Raw genomic sequence first — 20,674 nt, 5'->3', positions numbered from 1 at the left:
AAAGCGGAACTTGCCTGTATTTGAACATCATGAAACTGCTATTCATTTTTAATGTTTAAATGGAAACTCGCCCATGCCTTATTCTGTTGTGAAATCATTTTGAAAAACGCCCCATTGCATTTCTACATGCAACCATCTTGATTTAAGGGCAGATGAATTGTATAGAATTTACTTAATCAATCTGGCCTTGGCTCAGGCATGCAGACTGGAGGGTGTGCTTAGCTGAGAAGGGCATTCCTTCTCAGCTAATTCCACCTATTCCAGTTGAAAGAAAATAAAATGCCCATTAAGACTTCTGGGATGTATGGCATAATTTTGGCCTTGACCAGAAATCGGGAAGCGACTGAAGAGCTGTTAATTTAAAAATACCTTCCTATCTATTTATTCTAGTAGAATAAGGTGTAAAAAGAATGTAAGTGTTATATTGGGGAAAAATAAAAATTCCACATATGATGCATTGGGGGCATTCAAAAAATAAAATTTTTATAGGATTCCGCGTGCGATGTGAAGGTCACGTGACTCAGTTTTCAGAAGTATGAGAAGTCAATACATCAAAGCGAAATATCGAATGTGGGAAAATACTGTTAAAAAAAAAAAAAAAGTCATTAGAGGAACTTAAGCATCCTCGCCACAGTTTTATTTTATTTATTTTTTACCTTGCAAGGAAAATGTTTTCCTTTAAATCCTATGGGACTCTTCATACCACTGCATTACAAGGGCAGTGCATTTTGAAAATTCCTGTAAGCTGCAGCCTTGCGGTTTTGAAAATGGCACCAAAAACACAGCTCCCCATTGAAGTGAATGGGAAGCGTGGTAAAAACGCAAATCATTTTCGTTTTTTGGTGGGGTTTTTGAGTTAGTTCCATTCTTCGCAGGTGCAGGCAACCCAGAAACGCGCAGGAAATGCATTTGAAGCACAGCAAAATCTTTTGTGAAAAAATGCCAAAAATAAAGATGTTTTAAGGAATAAATATCACAAAACTTAAGATATTTAACGCATTTGGTAAATAACACTTTATTTTTTTTTTTTTTCTGAATTGACTACTTTTGAGACAACTGCATGAGCTCTTTTAACCACTTGCAGACCGGACCATTTTGCTGGTCAAAGACCAGACCACTTTTTGCGATTCGGCACTGCGTCGCTTTAACTGACAATTGCGCGGTTGTGCGACGTGGCTCCCAAACAAAATTGACGTCCTTTTTTTCCCACAAATAGAGCTTTCTTTTGGTGGTATTTGATCACCCCTGCGGTTTTTATTTTTTGCGCTATAAACAAAAATAGAGCGACAATTTTGAAAAAAAGCATTATTTTTTTACTTTTTGTTATAATAAATATCCCCCAAAAATATATAAAAAACATTCCAAAAATATATAAAAAACATTTTTTTTCCCTCAGTTTAGGCCGATACGTATTCTTCTACATATTTTTGGTAAAAAAAAATCGCAATAAGCGGTTATTGATTGGTTTGCGCAAAAGTTATAGCGTTTACAAAATAGGGATAGTTTTATAGCATTTTTATTAATTTTTTTTTTTTTTTTACTAGTAATGGCGGCGATCAGCGATTTTTTTTTTTTTTTATTGTGACTGCGACATTGTGGGGGACCCATCGGACATTTTTGACACGTTTTTGGGACCATTGTCATTTATACAGTAATCACTGCTATATAAATGCAGTGATTCCTGTGTAAATGACACTGGCAGTGAAAGGGTTAACCAGTGGGTGGCAGTGTAGGGGTTAAGTGTTCCTAGGGGTGTGTTACTAACTGTGGGGGGGTTGGGCTTTCATTTAGTGAACACTGATCTCTGCTCCAATCACATGGAGCAGAGATCAGCGTCACTAGTTGCTAGGCAGAATGGAGAAATGTTGTTTACACAGCATTTCCTCCATTCGGCCGCTCCGTGAGACGATCGCGGGTATGCCCGCGGCGATCGAGTCTGCGGGTCCCGCGACCGGACTCACGGGGGTCCCGACCAGCGCGGGAACGCGCCGCTGGCGGCGCGCTCCCGATGGCAGGGCGGCATTGAATATTGGACGTACCTGTATGCCAATATGCCTGCCTGTGCCATTCTGTTGACGTACATCGTCGTGCGCTGGTCGGGAAGTGGTTAAAGCGAAGTTCCAACCAAATGTGAAATTTCCGCTCATTTGTCTCCTCTCCCAGGACTGGTCTTTGACGGGTATCCTGTTCCCGCTTCTGGGAACCGTGGGCCTCCTCCTTATTTATTTTGGGGAGGGGGGAAATGTGTGTTGCATTTATCTTTTAGTGAATTGACCCCTAAGTGTCTGGCATAAACAGGACTTTCTTTGTTTTTACAGTCCCCTGTAACATAATTTTTATTGCCTATTGATCTTTGTCGTAGAATAATTGAAAAAAAAATATATGTAATTTTTTTTCCTTTAACAGCCTAATTATGCAGTAAAAGTGTCAGTTACAGGGCTGGGAAAAACAGAGCTGCAGCTTTTTACCCATGTGATCAGCTGTGTCCAATCACAGCCGATCACATTTAAAGCGGGATTCCGCTCTTTTTTTTTTTTTTTCTTACCTGTGTTACAGGTGGGCGACTGCTACCTTCGCTTAGCATCCACGTCCGGCGTTTTTTTGACCCCCCGCGCGACTATTCTTTTCCTCGGGATGACTTTTAAAAAAGTGCTCTGGCATTTTCCATTTTAAGTGTGGGCATCTGAAGCCCACAGGCATTTACTTCCTGTATATCGATAACGCTCGGCTCCCAGCATGCTCCGCTCCATCTCGCACATGCTCAGTGTGCAATGGTGGTAATGGCAGATACAGCTGCCTGCCCACTTTAAAAATGGCAAATTCGGACACGCCCTCGTCACGTGACCGGCATCCTAATGAAATCTCACGAGATTTTGCGATTTCATTGTCCCCCCATGGATTCTTGGGAAATGGCTTAGAAATTTCCCAGGGACCATTGCGAGGACAATAACCACGCCTACTCCCACGGGAGGACAACCCGGAAGTCAGCAGAAACATCTGAAATAAAAGGTAAGTAAAGAATATTTTTTTTTTTTCAGGGTTCATTTAGGTAAGTATTCTATCTTGTGATTTTAATAATATGAAGTTTAATTTTTAGGTACCAAACCGCTTTAAACAAGGAGATGCCGTTTATCGGCTCTCCTTTCCTCACACTGACAGTGTGTGAAGAGAGCCGAGCAGCTTCATCTCCTCACAAGGGAGACATGTATAGGAAATGTGAACTGATCATCAGTGCTCAGATTCCTGAGAGTCCACTCGGTGCCGCCTCATCGGTGCTGGAGAAAAATTACTTATTTTCATAGTTTTCTGACAAAGTAAATTTTTTTTTTTTTTTTTGCAAAAAAATAAAAAACCCAGTTCTGATTAAATACCGCCAAAATTTGTGGCAAGAAAATGATAAAAAAAATTCACTGGGGTACAACGTTGAATGACTGTGTCATTGTCTTAAAAAATGTGACAGTGCTGAAAGCGGAAAATTTTGCCTGGGCAGGAAGGGGTTGGAAGTGCCCTGTATTGAAGCTGTTAAAGTTCAATTAAAATGTCATATCCTTCTAAAATGATCTTGAACCCATGGTAACAACAATGCTGTGCTTTCACTGCAGAGCGAGCCTGGTGTTCCAATTCCTGTTTCAGGAATTGAACAACATACAGCCCACTGGCAGGATCAGCGAGTAATACAACTGTTGGGGGACCTAAGGGAAAAAAATAAAACCTGCTGCTTTGTATTGGGTTGCATCAGGCATGTGGATCGTTAGACTGCGTCATTTTGTGTGTTGGGTGTAGCACACAACGCAAGCCTGGGATTGTTTACTGTAAGTTGCCTACCTGTGGTTGCCAGTGTGTTCTGCGGCTGATGCAACTCCGTTCAGTTAAATACTATCTATATGTACTGGGAAAGGGAACGCTCGGACAGTGCTTCTTTCTGCACAGTATTTTTCCATTTACCGAACCAGGCAAATTCTGCAGATGGCAGAACACACTGTTCTGGTGTTACTTGGCTCAATGTCAGGCTCTTCCCAGTTTGGTGACTGGGATATGTAAAAGGAAGCTTGGTGTTTTTGAAGATTGCGTACAAATGAATCTAGATTCATCTTCTAGATTGTAAGCTCTTACAAGCGGGGCCCTCTGATCCCTCCTGTATTTGTATTGTAAGCGTACTTCTGTCCCCATGTTGTAAAGCGTTGTGCAAACTGTTGGTGCTATATAAAGCCTGTATAATAATAGGGACATGCTTGTTTTTGACTGACTGAGTGGAGCAGTTTTCTTGATTTGTACTACGAATAGGGAAACTTATGTGTTTAGTGCTAGATCGCATTGTATCACAAACAATAAAAAAATGTTTTTCCCTTTTTGTAATGTACTTTTCATTATATATATATATATATATATATATATATATATATATATATATATATATATATATATATATATATATATATATATATATATATATATATAAATTTTTATTTTTTGCATTTCAGGGCTCTTGATTTCTTGCAGTTTATTTGCAACCAGTTTTTATCTATAGCACATGTGTCAAACACAAGTCCTGTGGGTCGAATCTGGCTCTCCGCCCCCCACCTTGTCTCGGCAGCAGAGAGGACAACAGAACTTCTCTGCCAGATCCTGCACTTCCCTGTGTGGCCTCAACACCCCCTTGTCTCCTCCCTTGTTCTCAGCATTTAGCAGACTCTGGCAGCTGAATCCAGCCCTCCTCTGGTCCTCCTCCAAACCCTGCACTTGCTGCATTATAACTCTGTCTCCAGGTTCTTGCCAGCAGCTGCACAAGGTGGAAGGGTGGAGAACGCCTTGATTTCTGATGGTGTGCAGGCTCTTGTCATCTGTAAGGGGGGGGGGGGGGGTGTTCTGAACATCTGCTTATAATAATACAGTTCTGTGTCAGTTGAAAAGGAAAGTCACACACCGCTTGTGTCAACCGCAAGTAACTTTACAGTGGGGAAAATGATTTGATCCCATGCAGATTATCAACAAGTTTGCCCACTTACAAAGAAATCAAGGGGCTATAGTTTTTTATCATAGGTGTGTTTTAAATGATGGAGACAGAATGTCCAGAAAAAGCACGATACAAATGTTATAAATTGAGTTGCAGTTCAGTGAGTAAAATATTTGATCCCCCCCCAAGCAAAACTTGACTTGGTGGAGAAACCCTCGTTGACAAGCACAGAGATGAGACATTTCTTGTAGTTGGTGACCAGGCTTTTATGCATCTCTGTAGGGATTTTGGTCCACTCTTGTTTACAGATCTTCTCTAAATCCTTAAAGTGGAAGTCCATGCTAACACTAAAATCTACTGCCACCAATATTCTAACACTAGCCTATCTAGCTCTGTAAAGGGTAAAAAAAGAGTATACACACCTTTTCTGAAGCCGATCCGATCTCCAGCGGCGGAAGCTCTGCTGAGTACACGTCCCACAACGGCTGTGAAATTAATGGGGGGGGTGTTGTGTGACGTCACCAATAGGGTTGCTATGGGGCTTGTGTTGTTGGATGTGTCCTCTGCACCCGCCTACACAGCGAAGCTGTGGATGACAGCATGGGATCGGGGATTCTGCCGCTGGAGATCAGGTCGGATCACCTGCAGAAAAGGGATACTGAAACTTGTGTGTGTGTGTGTATATGTGTGTATATATATATATATATATATATATATATATATATATATATATATATATATATATATATATATATATATATATATAGTGTGTGTAAAAATGACCGTATTTATTGGCGTATAACATGCACCCACGATTTTTTCCCCTGATTTTTAAGGGGGAAAGTGTGTGTTATACGCCAATAAATACAGTAATTTTAACTACAGGGGCAATACCAATAATGCAACAGTACACATTACATCTATTTTATATTTTTGTTGCATAAATGATTGAAAAAGCATTTTTTTTTTTTTTTTAATTTTTAACATTTTGACAATTCCAAATCAACTAATGTAGTTGCTCAACTTGCACAAAGTTCTAGTGTAGTTTGCCTCGCTTTTGGGCCTGCAGATTTAAAGCCTAGTACACACGGGACGAATGTTGGGCAGCATCAGCCAGTTCAATTAAAAAAAACGACCGACATTTGGCTCATGTGTACTGGAGTCTGTCAGAAACCGGCCATAGGGCCTGCTTCTTTCGAAGGGGCATGCCTGAAAAGTCTGCCAATTGAGTAACCAGAGTGTTCTGGTCGAGGGGGGTCGTCCCCCTATCAGAACACAATACAAACAGCAAGGGAGATTGCTGTACTAATTGTCGGATAGTTAGTAGGTCGGCTCCTCCTGAGCTGCCAGTTTTCCTTTTCATTTAGCCCTGCTTCTTTGCAAGAAAATACTAGCCTTTACCCTGTGAAATCTAAGGCTCAGAACACTATATCTATATGTGTTTTAATATATCAATTGTGAAGCTTTTTAGGTTATTTTTTGTAAATTGGACTGAAAAACAATTCACCTAATGCAAGTGTTGCTGATTGTTGGGCATTAGTCTGTCCTGCTGCGGTTGAACTTTAAACCTTGTTCTTTGGTGAATCTGTTTCTCTATGGAAAAAGGCTGTGATCAGAGTGAAGATCATTGTTTGGTGCTATGCCCAGAAGTATTTAATTATTCAACCCATAATCACAACTTCCACTGCCTGAACATTTTTCCTGCATACGTAAATATGTGAGCCCAGGCTCTCCATTTACGTTGATTGGGGAGGGGGAGTGTTACATTTTTCATTATATTATTTATATATATATATATATATATATATATATATATATATATATATATATATATATATATATATATATATCTCTATATATATATATATATCTCTATATATATATATATCTCACCCTGCAGGGGAGATGGGTGCAGTGGAGCATATTTAAAGGGGTTGTTTTTTTTCACCTTAATGCATCCTATGCATTAAGGTGAAAGAACATCTGACAGTTAACCAAATACTGATATCATATTTAACTCTGCATACTAGCTCAATATGCCTTTTTGTCTTGCAGGTTTTTTTTTTTTCTTGGGTTTAAAACCACTTTGGATAGATTGATATCAGTGCCGCCATTTGGCTCCCGCTGCTGTCAATCAAATCCAATGATGTGGGGGGAGGGGCCGAGTCCAGCATTTGTGTCTATGGACGCAAATGCTGGACTTGGGAGCGAGCCCACAAGGTAACACCCTGAAAGCTTCTCCTAGGGGGTTAGCTGATGGGGCAAGTAGCCATGAGAGCTGCTGGGGGACCCCAGAAAATGAGGTGCGTGGCCATTCTGTGCAAAACGAGCTGCACAGTGGAGGGAAGTATGTTTAAAACAAAAAAACCCTTACAAGCACTTTTAAGTGCTGCTTGTGTCACATTTTGTGTTTGCTACTCCCTCCTTTTTTTTTATTTATTTTTTTACTTTTTTTCAATCCGCCATTGATAGTTCAACTGCTGAACTATATACTTCTCTGTAGCTAGTGGTACAGCTCTGCAGTCAAGTGGCATCTGCTATATGATTATTGAAATGTCCTCTCGCCCAGGAATAATCACTTATGACAGGTTCCCTTTATTTGCTGGATAGGGTGGTAGCCCACAGTCTTTAAAGCAGAGGTAGGCAACCCGGAGCCCTCCAGCTGTTGCAGAACTTTAAGTCCCATTATGCCTCTGGGAGTAATTGTAACTGCCAGCCTTGCCATGCCTCGTGGGAAATGTAGTTCCACAACAGCTGGAGGGCCCCAGTTGCCTACCTCGTAAATCTAAAATAACGGTCACTGTATAAGGATTGTTAAACGGAAACATATGTAATGTGTTGCACTTTAAAGTAGGTTTGCATCATTCACTCCTGGAGTAGTGTCAATGATTATCTGGCCTGAGCAGGACCTCCAGCACTGTACTGAGCGTGATGTCTGGGACAGTGCAGGAGCGTGGCAAGAGCAGTGGAGTTAAAATTGACAAATGGTGTCCTAATGTTTTGGCTTGAGTTCCACTTTCTTTTCTTGTGCTGCTACTACATTTTTATTACAGTTCAAATTATGTTTTTAATATTCTTCTTGCCTCACTAGTAATTAAAGGCTTTGTTGTGTTTTCTATTTTCTAAAACCCTGAACAACATATTTGTTCACAAAGTAATCTGATTTTTATTTTTCTCCTTTTTAGATCTGTGCCAAGTCAAGCTCAAGTCTTGTAGATCAACATGCTCGAAGAGTAATGCCTTATCAGTGGTCATTCTGAATTAAGACAAACGCACACCACATCCTTCCTTCTGTGGGAAGAAGAAAAACAGAAAGCATGGCAAGCAAACGGAAGTCTACAACGCCTTGCATGATACCACTCAAGGTTCTAGCCCTCGATGGTGGCACAGACATTGCAGAAGAAGACAAGGACCAAAGTTCTACAGAGGAGCACCAAGATATACTACCAGCTGTAGATCTTATGGGTGACGGTCATGACCTGCTCTCTAATGGACATGAAAATGTAGAAGGTCTGAGTTTTTTTTGTAAATATTGTAATTTTGGTTCTCAGGAAACGAGCCCTTTTGTGGAACACATGAATACGAAACACCTTGACTTTAGAGACGATCCCTCGTATGTTTGCATCGCATGTAGCTTCTTGGTGAAAGATCCTAAGGAACTAGAGGCTCACAATGCAGATTCTCATCCTGGTGATCCAGATCTCTCCTGGAATGTGGCCAAGCATGAGAGCTACACTGTTGTGGAACAGAGTGTTGGTGGCCAAGGCATTGACCATGATGAACCTGTACGCCATGGTGACGAACTTGTTGAAGACTACTCAGAAGTGGCTATTACTAAAACCCCTATAATGAAGAATTTGAAAAATAAGCTGGAAACAAAAAAAATTATTACCATGAAGGATAATGGTAATAGCATAGGCGAGGAGCATGATAGAAGAGGCCGTCCAGTCACCAGGAGCGGAACAGCGCTGATAAGCAAAGTAGCAAACAACATTGTCAATTCTTCAATAGTAAATGGCCCCATAATAGGAACAGTACCTGTCTTGCAAACTGGGGTCACCCAGTTGGTATCTATAAACTCATCTCAACCTGTAATACAGCCAAAGATTCCTGCAACTATTCTAACGCCAGTGCTGCCCAAACAGTCTGCGCAAAAGTCTCATAGTCACCAGCTTCCCAATGAAAAGTCTCTCCCTAAAGTAATGATTCCATTGAGCAGCATTCCGACATATAATTTGTCAATGGATTCCAATTGTTTTTTGAAAAATTCTTTCAATAAATTCCCTTACCCCACAAAGGCTGAACTTTGCTATCTGACAGTTGTGACAAAATACCCTGAAGAGCAAATTAAAATATGGTTTACTGCTCAAAGACTTAAACAGGGAATCAGCTGGTCACCAGAGGAGATTGAGGACTCTAGAAAGAAGATGTTTAATACCATAATCCAGTCCATCCCCCAACCCATGCGGCAGCCCACTATAACTGTTTTGAATGCTCCTCTTGTAACCAATGCAAATAATGTTCAGCACCTCATCCATGCAACCCTTCCTAGTCAGATTGTCAATCAACCTCAAGGGACCGGTGGCTTAATAGTAACTCAGCCTATTGTTACCAATGGAATTCAAGGAGCTGTTACTTCATTGTCTTTAGGGGTAGCACCACTTTCCACTAGTCATTCAAATGAGTTTGGTCAAGAGTCCTTTACATCTGATGGAAACTCTCCTCCATTATCAAATCTTTATGAAAGCATTCGAATTAAAAAGTCAAGACAGCAGCTGAGCGCCCTTAAAAACAGTTTTGGCAAAAGTCAGTTTCCTTCCCATGGGGAAGTTGCGAGGCTGACCAGAATTACCGGCCTCGCAACAAGGGAGGTTAGAAAATGGTTTAGTGATAAACGGTATCACTTCCGCAACAAACCAACCACTTTATTAGACCCTAACGAGCAGCTACTTGATCTCCATTCAGATTTGGTGTTTTCTGTGGGAAAAGAGCATGATACTGACTTTGCGCTTCCAGCAAGCAGCCATACACCGTCGCACACACCATCGCACACACCATCCCATACCCCTAGGAGGCAGTCATGGCATCAGGCTCCAGACTTCACAACCACAAGATATAAGGAGAGGGCTCCAGAGCAGCTGAGAGCTCTGGAAAGTAGCTTTGCAAAAAATGACACCCCTTCAGATGATGAAGTGACCAGGTTGCGAAGTGAAACCAAGATGACAAGGCGTGAAATTGACAGCTGGTTCTCAGAGAAACGCAAAAGGGTTGCTGAAGAACTCAAGAGAGAAAAGGCTTGGCATGAAAAGCATGAAGAAGTCTTCCATGAAGAAACTGAGAACTCAGAGGTCAAGACTGCTGAAGACGTGAAAGCTCCTAGTTCTCCAGTCATGGAGCGAAAAGTAAACCCAATAAAGATTAATCTAAAGGCTCTTCGGGTGACAGATGCAGGCAACAACACAGACAGATTTAGGGATGATCACAATCATCACAGCGATGGTGGTAGTAGGCCTTGTACTCCTCAGAAAACTAGATCTGTTAAAAAGACTGCCCAGCAACGGGATCATTTAAGACAATTGTTTGTGAAGACACAGTGGCCATCGCACGAACAGTACGATTACCTGGTAGAGCAGACAGGACTGCCACGGCCAGAAATTGTGCGCTGGTTTGGGGACGCCAGGTACTCTTTTAAAATTGGCAATTTAAGATGGTATGAGGGCTACAAAAAAACCTATTCAGAATCTAAGCCTGTGACTCTGCAGCCTCTCTTGGACTATTATGGCGAGCATCAAAAACTTTGTAAAAGTGACATTAATGATCTTTGTGATCAGACTGGTATGTCCTCGGATGAAATCCAGAGCTGGTTTTCCGAACGGCTGGTGGAAGTCAAACAAGGTGAAGTTGAGGAGGGCAGCGATGACACCCATTGCAACTATGGTGACACGGCTGAAAACCAGAATACAGTGCAAGATTCGTTATCGAATGTATCTGAAAATGGGGAATCCTGTGAGCCGATGACGCAGGAGTGCAGCACTGGTTCACCGCCAGAACCGCCACCATCGGTTATACCACTTGGTAAGAAATTATATTACTGTAACATTATCTGTGCTAATTGTGATGAAGGCCTGTCTGTACTAGATTTTGCTGATTTTTGTATGCCTTTTTTTATTTTATTTTTTTGCTCTTTCTAGCCTATATTGTACTACATGGGTGTCTAATATTTTGACTTTTTCCTGGGCCACAGTGGAAGAGGTGACATTGTTATTGGATTTTATGTGCTGCCCAAGACAATAAGAGAACTGATGAGTAGAAAGGCAGATCACACATTAACGCTCACTGATATAGATAATGAACCTATATGAGTAATAAAAACTTAAAACGTCTTTTAAAAATAAAATAAAAAATTGTATTATAAAAGTTAAAAAGGGCAACATAATACTAGTGCAATATTTTACACTGTTTTTGATGAACTAACGCAGGGGTCCCCAAACTTTCTAAGCAAAGGGCTAGCTTTCTGTCCTTCAAGCTTTTGGGGAGGCCGGCCTGTGTGAGTAGAAAATTCCCCCGGCATCAGTACCTCATCGTTGGAGGAATAGTACCCCATAGTTAACAATAAGAATTGTGCTCCATCATTGGTGTCAGTTGGTGTAATTTTTCCCAAAGGGCCACATCCGCCCCCTAAAAATTCTCTCGCACCCAATAGGATACGCACGATAAACATAAACACAAATTTACATTATCGACTATGCTCAATGAATGTTCACTTTGTGTGTTGAACAGTTAATATCCCCCCCCCTTTTTTTAAATTATATTTAAAGCGGGAGTCCGCTTTATTTTTATTTTATTTTTTTAAAGCCAGCAGCTACAAATACTGCAGCTGCTGACTTTTAAAATAGTGACACTTACCCGCCCAGCGCGCCCGCGATGTCGGCACCCGAAGCCGATCTCTCGATCGTCTTTCGGGTGCTGCCGCCGCCATCTTGGGTATGGGAATCAGGAAGTGGAGCCTTTCGGCTTCATTTCCCGGTTCCCTACTGCGCATGCGCGAGTCGCGCTGCGCAATAAGGATAGTCCCCGCTGTCTCTGGGATCCGTGTTTTTCCCAGCAGGCAGCGGGGAACTTTCGGAAAGGGGCGTAGATTCTGTGGAAAGGGGCGTGCCTTCTGCAGAATCTACGCCGGAAGTGGGTGCAGATACCTGTACTGTACAGGTATCTGCACCCCCCTCCCCCCTGAAAGGTGCCAATTGTGGCGCCGGAGGGGGGGAGGGTTCCAATGAGCGGAAGGTCCACTTTAGGGTGGACCTCCGCTTTAATGCAAATGTGAAAAATGCTAAGAGCACGGACTGCTTGCAGCACCTGAAAATAGAAACTACATGTATGCAATATTTCATTTTAGGTTGTGCTTGCACACGGTGTAGTGACGTGTTTTGCTACGCTAGAAGAATGCATGCCACCGCTAGGACACAGAGAAAACCGTTTTCTATGTGTTCTTTTCACAGTGCAGCAGGATTGAACGCCACTGTACAGCAGTGCACCATGCTTCTGTGCAGTGACATGAATGAAGTCACTTTTGTGCACTTCAAAGAAAGTGCCTACAAAAAAGCTGTGAAATGTGCACCACACCGCACCCCCCCCCCCCCCCCCATAACTGGCTCACTACAGCTACCAGACACTAAAGCCATGGTGTGCATGTGAGCTGCTCAGGCTGCAAGGAAGTGTAGTCCTGTGCCTGCTGCTGTGAGTGAAGGAGCCATGCCCATGTATAAGTGCTGGTGGGGTGAAACGCGTTGAGGGCGTGACCAGGCTGAGACTGACACTTGTTCACACACATCAGCTCTCATCTATCAGACGCTAAAGCCAACCATAAACGACTGGGCTCTGGGCTGGTTCAGCAGATCAATCAACTTGTGTACAATCAGCCTGTTGGATTTCACATGTGATTATTGCTAGTAGCTAATTATAGCTACTGGCACTAGTCACTGCTTTCTGGCTTGGATGGCTACCCTCCGCTGAGAGAACACAATGGCCCAGCAGGAAGGATTCCCCCATCAACGCTGTGAAAATTACTCCAAAATTCAATCAGTCTATGGCCAGCTTAAGGCCATTTTCACATCTGGCACTTTAGGATCTCGTACAGTGCAATAGTGGCAAAACTTGTGTTTTTGGGTGCCATTCATTTTCAGTGACAAATGCAGTGCAGAGTTTCTGCATGATAAACCGCATTACAGTCGCAGCAAACCACACTGAGCAAAAGAAGCTCCTGGTTTACTATGCCATTTATCGCGCAATATTCCATGGCAAAACTGACCGCCCTTTGGTGGCATTTTGAACCATTTGAACAAATGAACTCTGCGTTTTTGCCACAATTGCATTTCTATTTGGGATCGCGGGCAGAATCGCGATTCTGCCTGAAATCCCAAAACGCCACTTGTGAACGGGGCTTTAAAGTGGAACTTCACTCCACAGCCTTTTGGGATACATCACCAGTCCCAAAAGGCTGGGACCATTTTACAAAGTGCACCATGCTTTTTGCATATGCAATAGGAAGCTGGCTATGAAGCCACAAGGCTTCACAGCCGCTTTACAATCACTTTAAAGGTAAATAAAATGCTACTTGCCTCACCCCCCCCCGCACAGGGCAGCCTGGATCATCCTCCTCAGGTCCCTTGTTGCAGCCCCTGGCCCCCTCCCTCCTATCGAGTGCCCCCACAGTCAGCTTCCTATGGGGGCACTGGAGCCGAGTCACAGCTCTGTGTGTTCATTCGGACACAGAGCCCTGACCCGGCCCCGATCGGCTGACTTTGACAGCCGCGGGAGCCATTGGCACCCCTGCTATTTCAGCCAATCAGGCTGAGTGTCCCGGATGGCTTAGACAATTGTGGACATCGTTGGAGAGCAATGGGGCCCAGGTAAGTAATTAGGCGGTGGCTGCTAGACACAAGGGGTTTTATCTTGATGCAAGATAAAAACCACCTGCCTTTACAACTCCTTTTACGATGTTCACCTGGAGCTGATTGAAGAATCAGTTTGCTGGATTCCTGGACAGGTAAGTGTGCTTATATTAAGCCAGCCGCTACAGCCTGGAGTTCCCCTTTAACCACTGTACTGTGTGAACTGGCCCTTATCTGACTAAAAAGAAAAGAGTGTTTATCTACTATTCATTTCCTTTATGTGTATATAAACAATTTGTATATAAATTCTTAGGCCCCTTTCACACTAACGTCCCGTTCAGGCCCGCCTGTCAGTTTTTCAGGCGGACCTGAACGGGTGCTCCATAGAGCTCTATGGAGCGTCGGATGTCAGCGGTGACATGTCCGCTGACATCCGACCCGCTCCGATCCGAAAAAGTGTGACGGAGGAAAAAGCTATTTTTCCATCCGTCTGCGGATCGGATGACGACGGGCACTGCGGTCCGTCGTCATCCGATCTCCCATAGGGGAGAGCGGCGCTGTGACAGGTCCGTCCCTGCACAGTGTGCGGAGACAGACCTGTCATCTCCCTGCTCAGCGGGGATCGGCGGAGTGATCCCCGCTGAGCAAACGGACATCCACGGGGCGGATCAGAACTGATCCGCCCCATGTGAAAGGACCTTAACAATGAAATTCTCTTATTGGCTTTACCTTTTGGTTTTATTACATGGAACAATAAACAAGTTTTGTTGTTTCTATTCAATAAGTGCAAAATGTATCTTATCAATGTGACAAATTCAGAGCTGTCCTGTGCACTCTGCCTATGTTATCTTAGGGAGTCTTGATTTATTTTGGGACTACAGATTGATTAATGTCTTTTGTGGAGGTGGGAAAGTGGGTGGGTATGCGTAGTTTAGCAAAAGACCATTGGGCAGGGTTGACAATGATCACTCGGCTTGTATGTCCCGATGTGGGCTGACAACACATTGGGGTTGCTTTACTAAAACTGGGGCACTCACAATCTGGTGCAGCTGTGCATTGCAGCCAATCGGCTTCTAACTTCAGCTTGTTCAATTAAGCTTTGACCAAAAAAAAACACCTTTTTTATGCAGAGCTGCACCAAATTTTGCACTCTCCTGTTTTAGTAAATTCCCCCCACAGCAATTGTGTGGATTGAGAGCATTTCAGGCACATGAACAGGTATCTGTACTTGCAGATCCCCTTTTAAAGGATTCAAACATGGGGAGATATGCACATTTTATTATTTCTGTATGTTTTATTTTGCCTGACATGCACTTTAATATTTATTTCTATTTTCTTTAGAAACGGACTGAGCACCAGCAAAATACAAGATGCTGTTAACCCAGAGGACTAAAGTACCCCCCCCCCCCGTCTCCTTCTTAGGGGTTCAAATGGCACTGGAGTGTCTTTTCTCCCTGCTTGGTGGCAGGAAGACCTTATGGCCATCTCAGCACTACATAGAAAATAATGGGGCCTTGTTGCCGTGATGCAATTTCTGGCCAATAGACATTCTTTCCCTCGTTGTATATACCATAATGCAGGTTTTCAACTTTTGCCCTTCCTCCCATTGACCCCTCACCCCCTTTTTAGTGCTTTCCCACCCCCTCCTGTCCTGTTCACTGTGTTTATTGGTACAGGCGCTTATTTATATGTCAGAATAATATAACCATTTCGTATTCACAGACTGATTTAATACAAAACTTTCTAGTTGGAAACCTGCTTGGACTAATGCTTTGTAAATAAAGATTTGTTTGTTTTTTTTTTTTCTCCCCTTGTTCTTCGATACAGAAATGTGATTGTGTGCTATGCATATTTTGTATTTTGTATTTGGGAAGGGTATGGGCACCAGGGTTTGGTATGTGAGCCCAAGGAGCTTTTATTGTATGCCGAGCTTGGCAATCCCAGCCGACAAAGGGCTGTACTAGGACATTGTGACTGATCTCCTCCTGTAATTGCTGGGAAGATCTTCTAGTGTATGCAGGCAGGTGTGCTTCTCATTGTCCTTTTTACTATTTCTCCATGTTGCACTGTGTTTGCTGAGTGACACACATAGCAGAGCTTCTAGGGAAATATAAAATACCTGCAAGAAATGTCATATGAAGGCAAAACTTTTTTTTTTTTTTTTTTTATTAAGTGTTTGTTTTTCTCTGTCAGATCCTATATTTTGTTTCCAGAGTTGTACAGCTAATGGTATTAGACCAGTTGAACACTATTCAATGACACTTTTGTTTAATATGCTTGGTACTGTTAATCGATCTATTCCAGTAGATTGATCAAAGGACTGATATATCATAGGAATGAGAAAGTTGCAGTACCTCTTTGCCTACAGGGGGATGTGGCACTGTGGTTGATGGTACTGGACTTTTTTTTTTTTTTTTTTAATGACTAACTATAGTTTTTTAGAGTTTACTTAGTCTGGTTCAAAAAAGACACAAGTCCATCTCGTTCCAGTTTAGAAATATTAGTGTTCTCTTTTATGTTAATGGTAATATCCACAGCGGAGCAAAGGAGGACAAGCAGAATATTATTAATGAGGCAGGCAATCCATTTTAACTGCATTCCATCAGTGTCATGACTCTTTTTTTTTTTTTTTTTAGGGAAATTGATAAACTCTTTTCATTACAGCTGTAGTTTTATCCATTTAAAAGTTTTTAGAAACTGAGCTTCTCTCTTCTTGTTAATGCATAATTATGATTACAGCTGCCTTGCCTGTATGTATGTGATGCGCATTTCATCTCATCCAGTGTTCTTGGCTCTTTTCCAAAAGTAAGACAGTTTCTGTCTCTGGAAGGTGGTGATTGGCTGGATCACAGTGACTGTTTATCCCTTTTAAAGACTCCTCCTGAGCATCAAAGGATGTCAACACTATATTGACTAGGTAGTTGGAGACTGGATTTATTTGCAAAGATGTTGTGGTGTTTGGGACTGCATTGGATACTTGATACATTACTGACATTGATAAAAAGCAAGCCTGTTTGCCATATTAAAGAATACAAGGTTACACTGGCCTAGCTCTGACCAATGGAACTCTGTATAAACTGTGCCTAGAAGCTGGAAATCACTAAAGTAGACACCACTACAGTGAGTTCCACTTGTGTCCAGTGCTGAGTGGCTATTCGTCTGCATTGTTGCCACAGGAAAGGTCGGTTGCTTGGCACTGGCGCCATTCAGAGAATGCTCTCTATTTAAAAAAAAATAAAAAAATGAATGCAAGGTGTTTGAGGTGGAGAGCATGAATGGCAACCCATGCTGAGCGGCCGACCTCTCCTGTTCACAGTGCAGGAAAACAGCCACTATATGGGGCCCAGAGGTTGGTGGAGTTCACTGGAGTAGCAATGTCTGCTTCAGTGACTTCCGGGAGTTTCAGCCAGGCGTGCTATGTCTACTATGTGTTTTTTTTTTTTTTTTTTTTTCTTATCTAAAAACTTTTTGCTGTGCCTCTTAGGCAGTTTTCACTAGAGTTTGATTTCAAGGCTGTCAACTGCTTTTTATTTTTTGTTTTTGGTCCAGTAAGATCTTGGAGGTCATTAAAGCTGTGGTCGCCACTACTACAGTGCTTATCATTGCTGTCTGAGTCCCGTGCTGAGTGCGGTTCCACTGCATACTGACCATAGGGGGGTTGCTTATTGTGAACCAACTGCTATTCACAGAATTCCTTGTTTTTTTTTCAATGAAGACAAAGTGGGAGAGATGTTACATCATCAATGTTTGTAAAGTAATGCTGTTTTAGGCTTCAAGCACACTGAGGTTTTGCTCAGCTCCTCAGAATGCCCTTTCTCCTTGGAGGAGAAAAGCTGCTTGAAGTGGTTCTATGCAATAAGGTTTAAAAAAAAAAAAAAAAAAATAAAACCTGCATGCAACTCCCCACCTTCTCTAAATACTTAGCCTAGTCCAGTTATGGAGAACCCTGGCACCCCAGATGTTTTGGAACTACATTTCCCATGAGGCTCATGCACTCTGCAGTGTAGGTAAGCATCATGGGAAATGTAGTTCCAAAACATCTGGGGTGCCAAGGTTCACCATCACTGCTCTAGTCCCATCTCGATCCAGCAATATGCATGAGAGCAATGGTTCTCTTGAATGTCCATCACAGCCAGGGAGGAGGAAGCAGGGATGGGCCATGCTTTGCCTATGGACATAGCCGGCTTGGGAGTGAGCACAGCAGGCTCTGCTTTTCCTCCCCCACATAGCAAGGGAGGAACCAGAAGTGCCAGCTAGAGACCCAAGAAGAGCTGGTAAGAATACTGTGGTGTGTTTTTATAAAAAATAAATAAAAAAAAAAAAGTGATCCTTTACAATCACTGAGACAGAAAAAAATAGCACCCCAAAAGCTGCATTTTGTCTACACATTTAGATGCATGTAAGGTTAATGGATTCCATTGGTCAAAATGCGTCTAGTGTGGTCGGAAGAGAGTGTTGGGCCCCCCACTGTCAACGATATTGCCTAGTAATAATGCAGAGATCAGAATGGATCCAAGTGCTCCATGCACTAGGTCTCCTGGCAGATTGTGCAAGGATTTAACATTTGTAGTGATACTACTTTAAAAGTCAGGAATTTAGACCCCACTAAAAAGGAACATTTTTAATTGAATGCACTCAGGAGGAGGATTTGTAGTTGATGAAGGTAATTTTTTTTAGCACATTGTATATGCTTTTATGGCTGACAGGTTCACGTTTACAGCAGCATTTCTCTTTAAAGGGTCTGATCTATAATTGATCCAAGTGAAGCTAGTTAGCTGAGTGGAAAACATTGGGATTGAAAGAATAGCCATTTTAATATTTCTATTGATCATTGTATAATTGTAGCTGGAATGTTGAAAAGCAAACTCTGTATGAAGAACCCTGTGATGGCTTTAGGCATCAGTCATTACTTTGAGCCATAAATGTGTGTATTCTGTAATGTTTAATCATAGCAACTGTTCTTTATTTTCAAGAAATGGTATAAAAAATCTGTTTTTGTACTGTATTTACACAATCTGCATAGCAGTCATCACAGTAGCTTTCCTTAACCAGAATTGAATGTCGCCAGTCTAGTCCTATAACTACCAGACACTCCCAAGCATACAAGTACTCTTTAAAGTGGTTGTAAAGCAGAAGTGTTCTGTGTTTCCCCCCTCCCCCCTCCCCCCTCCTTTGGTTCCTGCTGCTGTCAATCACAGCCAGAGACGAAGGGGCAGGACTTGGGTGCAAGCAAGCACAAGTGCCCTCATAAGAAGCAGCTTGCTCCTCCGAGAAGAGGAGAATCAGGGCTGCTCTGTGCAAAACCATTGCACAGAGCAGGCAAGTATAACTTGTTTTAACAAAAAAAAAACCAAAGCAACTTTACAATCACTTTAACAGCATTGGCATAGAGCGAAGAAATTTCAATATGTTGGCTAATTTGTACTGAAAGGAATTTCTTGTCTGCACACACACCATCTTGCATTTGCAAAGAAATTCTTGGTGGCCAATCGGGTTTTGTTTTCTGCTACTATGTTAGAATCGGTAGGGGACTTGGCACTTCTGGCCAGTCCTCCTTGCCAACGGGGAGACCCCAGAAAAGGATGATTGGGGCTGCTCTGTGCAAAACCACTACATAGAGCAGGGAAGAAGGATTTTTATTTTATTTTTATTTTTTTTCTCAAGAAAAAGCTGATCAAGGGTTGAATCTTTTGGCCGGTTTCTGAACTGGTCATGATTCGGACAGTCTATGGCTGGCTTAACAAGCCTTATAAAAAGCTGACACTAGCTATTCAAAGGTTCAGAAAAACAAAGCAAATGCCCCACCAGTTGTACAGTTCAGAGGTTGTGTGGTAACACATACTAAAGAGCAAGGGTTATTGTGATGCCACAATGCATGATAATGCACCTTTGCCATGTTTAATATGTTGCAGTGCCATTCAGTGTAAATGGCACCCCAACATATTGTACAGTAGAGCACAGCGACACGTATGCTGTGCATTGTTTGAATAAAGGGTTTAATCTGCTGTGGTGTGTTGGTAGCTGCAATGCACACAGACAGATCACTTTAGTGTATTGATCCTTAAGATGACTCTAGGTACTAGATCAGTGCACTTTGGGCTTGTGAAAGTGCCCATCTTCATCGGGGGCCTTTTTGAAGGTGCATGGGACTGTTACGAAATAAGCCCAACATTTTGTTTGACAATTACATAATCAGTAATATTTGTTCTTTGCTTGTTTACGTTGTGCTTTTGCCATTTCTCTTAAAATGCACTAGTTCAAATGCTATAATGTTGAGTAAGGCTGACCATGCTTTTTACAGCTTTTATACAATTTTTTTTTTCCTTTTTAGATGTACCAAAAACCATATAATATGAGGTCAAACCTAAACACTTTCAGTTTGTATCCAATCTAGTAGGCCCTTGCACTACATAGTTGAAGGTAAAGCTAAACAAAATTGTACAAGAACATTTTATAATGTAGGGCTAGCTTAAGGCACACACCCCAGCTCTCACTTGGTTGAAGATTGAATAATTCATCTCTATAGTTTCTGGAAATTTTGATGAGATCTATATACATTTCAGCATGGAGGAAAATGTGCAATGATTATGTACGTTCTGTTAATTTTATTAAGCCATACAATTATCATAGAAGTTGACTGCACATTAGCTTGAATTGTTCCTGTGCTGCAGGAATGATTCAAATGTTTCTATGGTGACTACCTTGCTGCAAACATATAGCCAGTCAAAAGAAAAACGTTGTAGTTCTGTATGTCTTTTGGGGCTCCAGAAATGAGACCTGTGTTCCAATTAGAGAGTTTCCACTGAACTATTGTTTTCTCTTGGTGGGG

General features: G+C 42.1%; 1 protein-coding gene across 1 annotated transcript in view; it reads left to right on the top strand.

Annotated features, from left to right (window-relative positions):
* ZHX3 (zinc fingers and homeoboxes 3) overlaps nucleotides 1–15,645 on the top strand; it is a 32,182-nt gene extending 16,537 nt beyond the window's left edge. The window contains exons 2-3 of the mRNA XM_077459132.1: nucleotides 8,140–11,029; nucleotides 15,187–15,645. Coding sequence (XP_077315258.1) covers nucleotides 8,272–11,029; nucleotides 15,187–15,197 — 2,769 coding nt within the window. The 5' untranslated portion in view covers nucleotides 8,140–8,271 and the 3' untranslated portion in view covers nucleotides 15,198–15,645. The remainder of the gene's footprint in view (nucleotides 1–8,139; nucleotides 11,030–15,186) is intronic.
* The last annotated feature ends 5,029 nt before the right edge of the window (nucleotides 15,646–20,674 follow it).

Source organism: Lithobates pipiens, unplaced genomic scaffold (assembly GCF_037356315.1).
Source record: "Lithobates pipiens isolate NorthernLeopardFrog02 unplaced genomic scaffold, aLitPip1_a1.2 Scaffold_28, whole genome shotgun sequence".
Classification (NCBI taxonomy): Eukaryota; Metazoa; Chordata; class Amphibia; order Anura; family Ranidae; genus Lithobates; species Lithobates pipiens.
The sequence above is the reverse complement of the archived record's forward strand: the minus strand, read 5'-3'. Positions and strand labels throughout refer to the sequence as shown.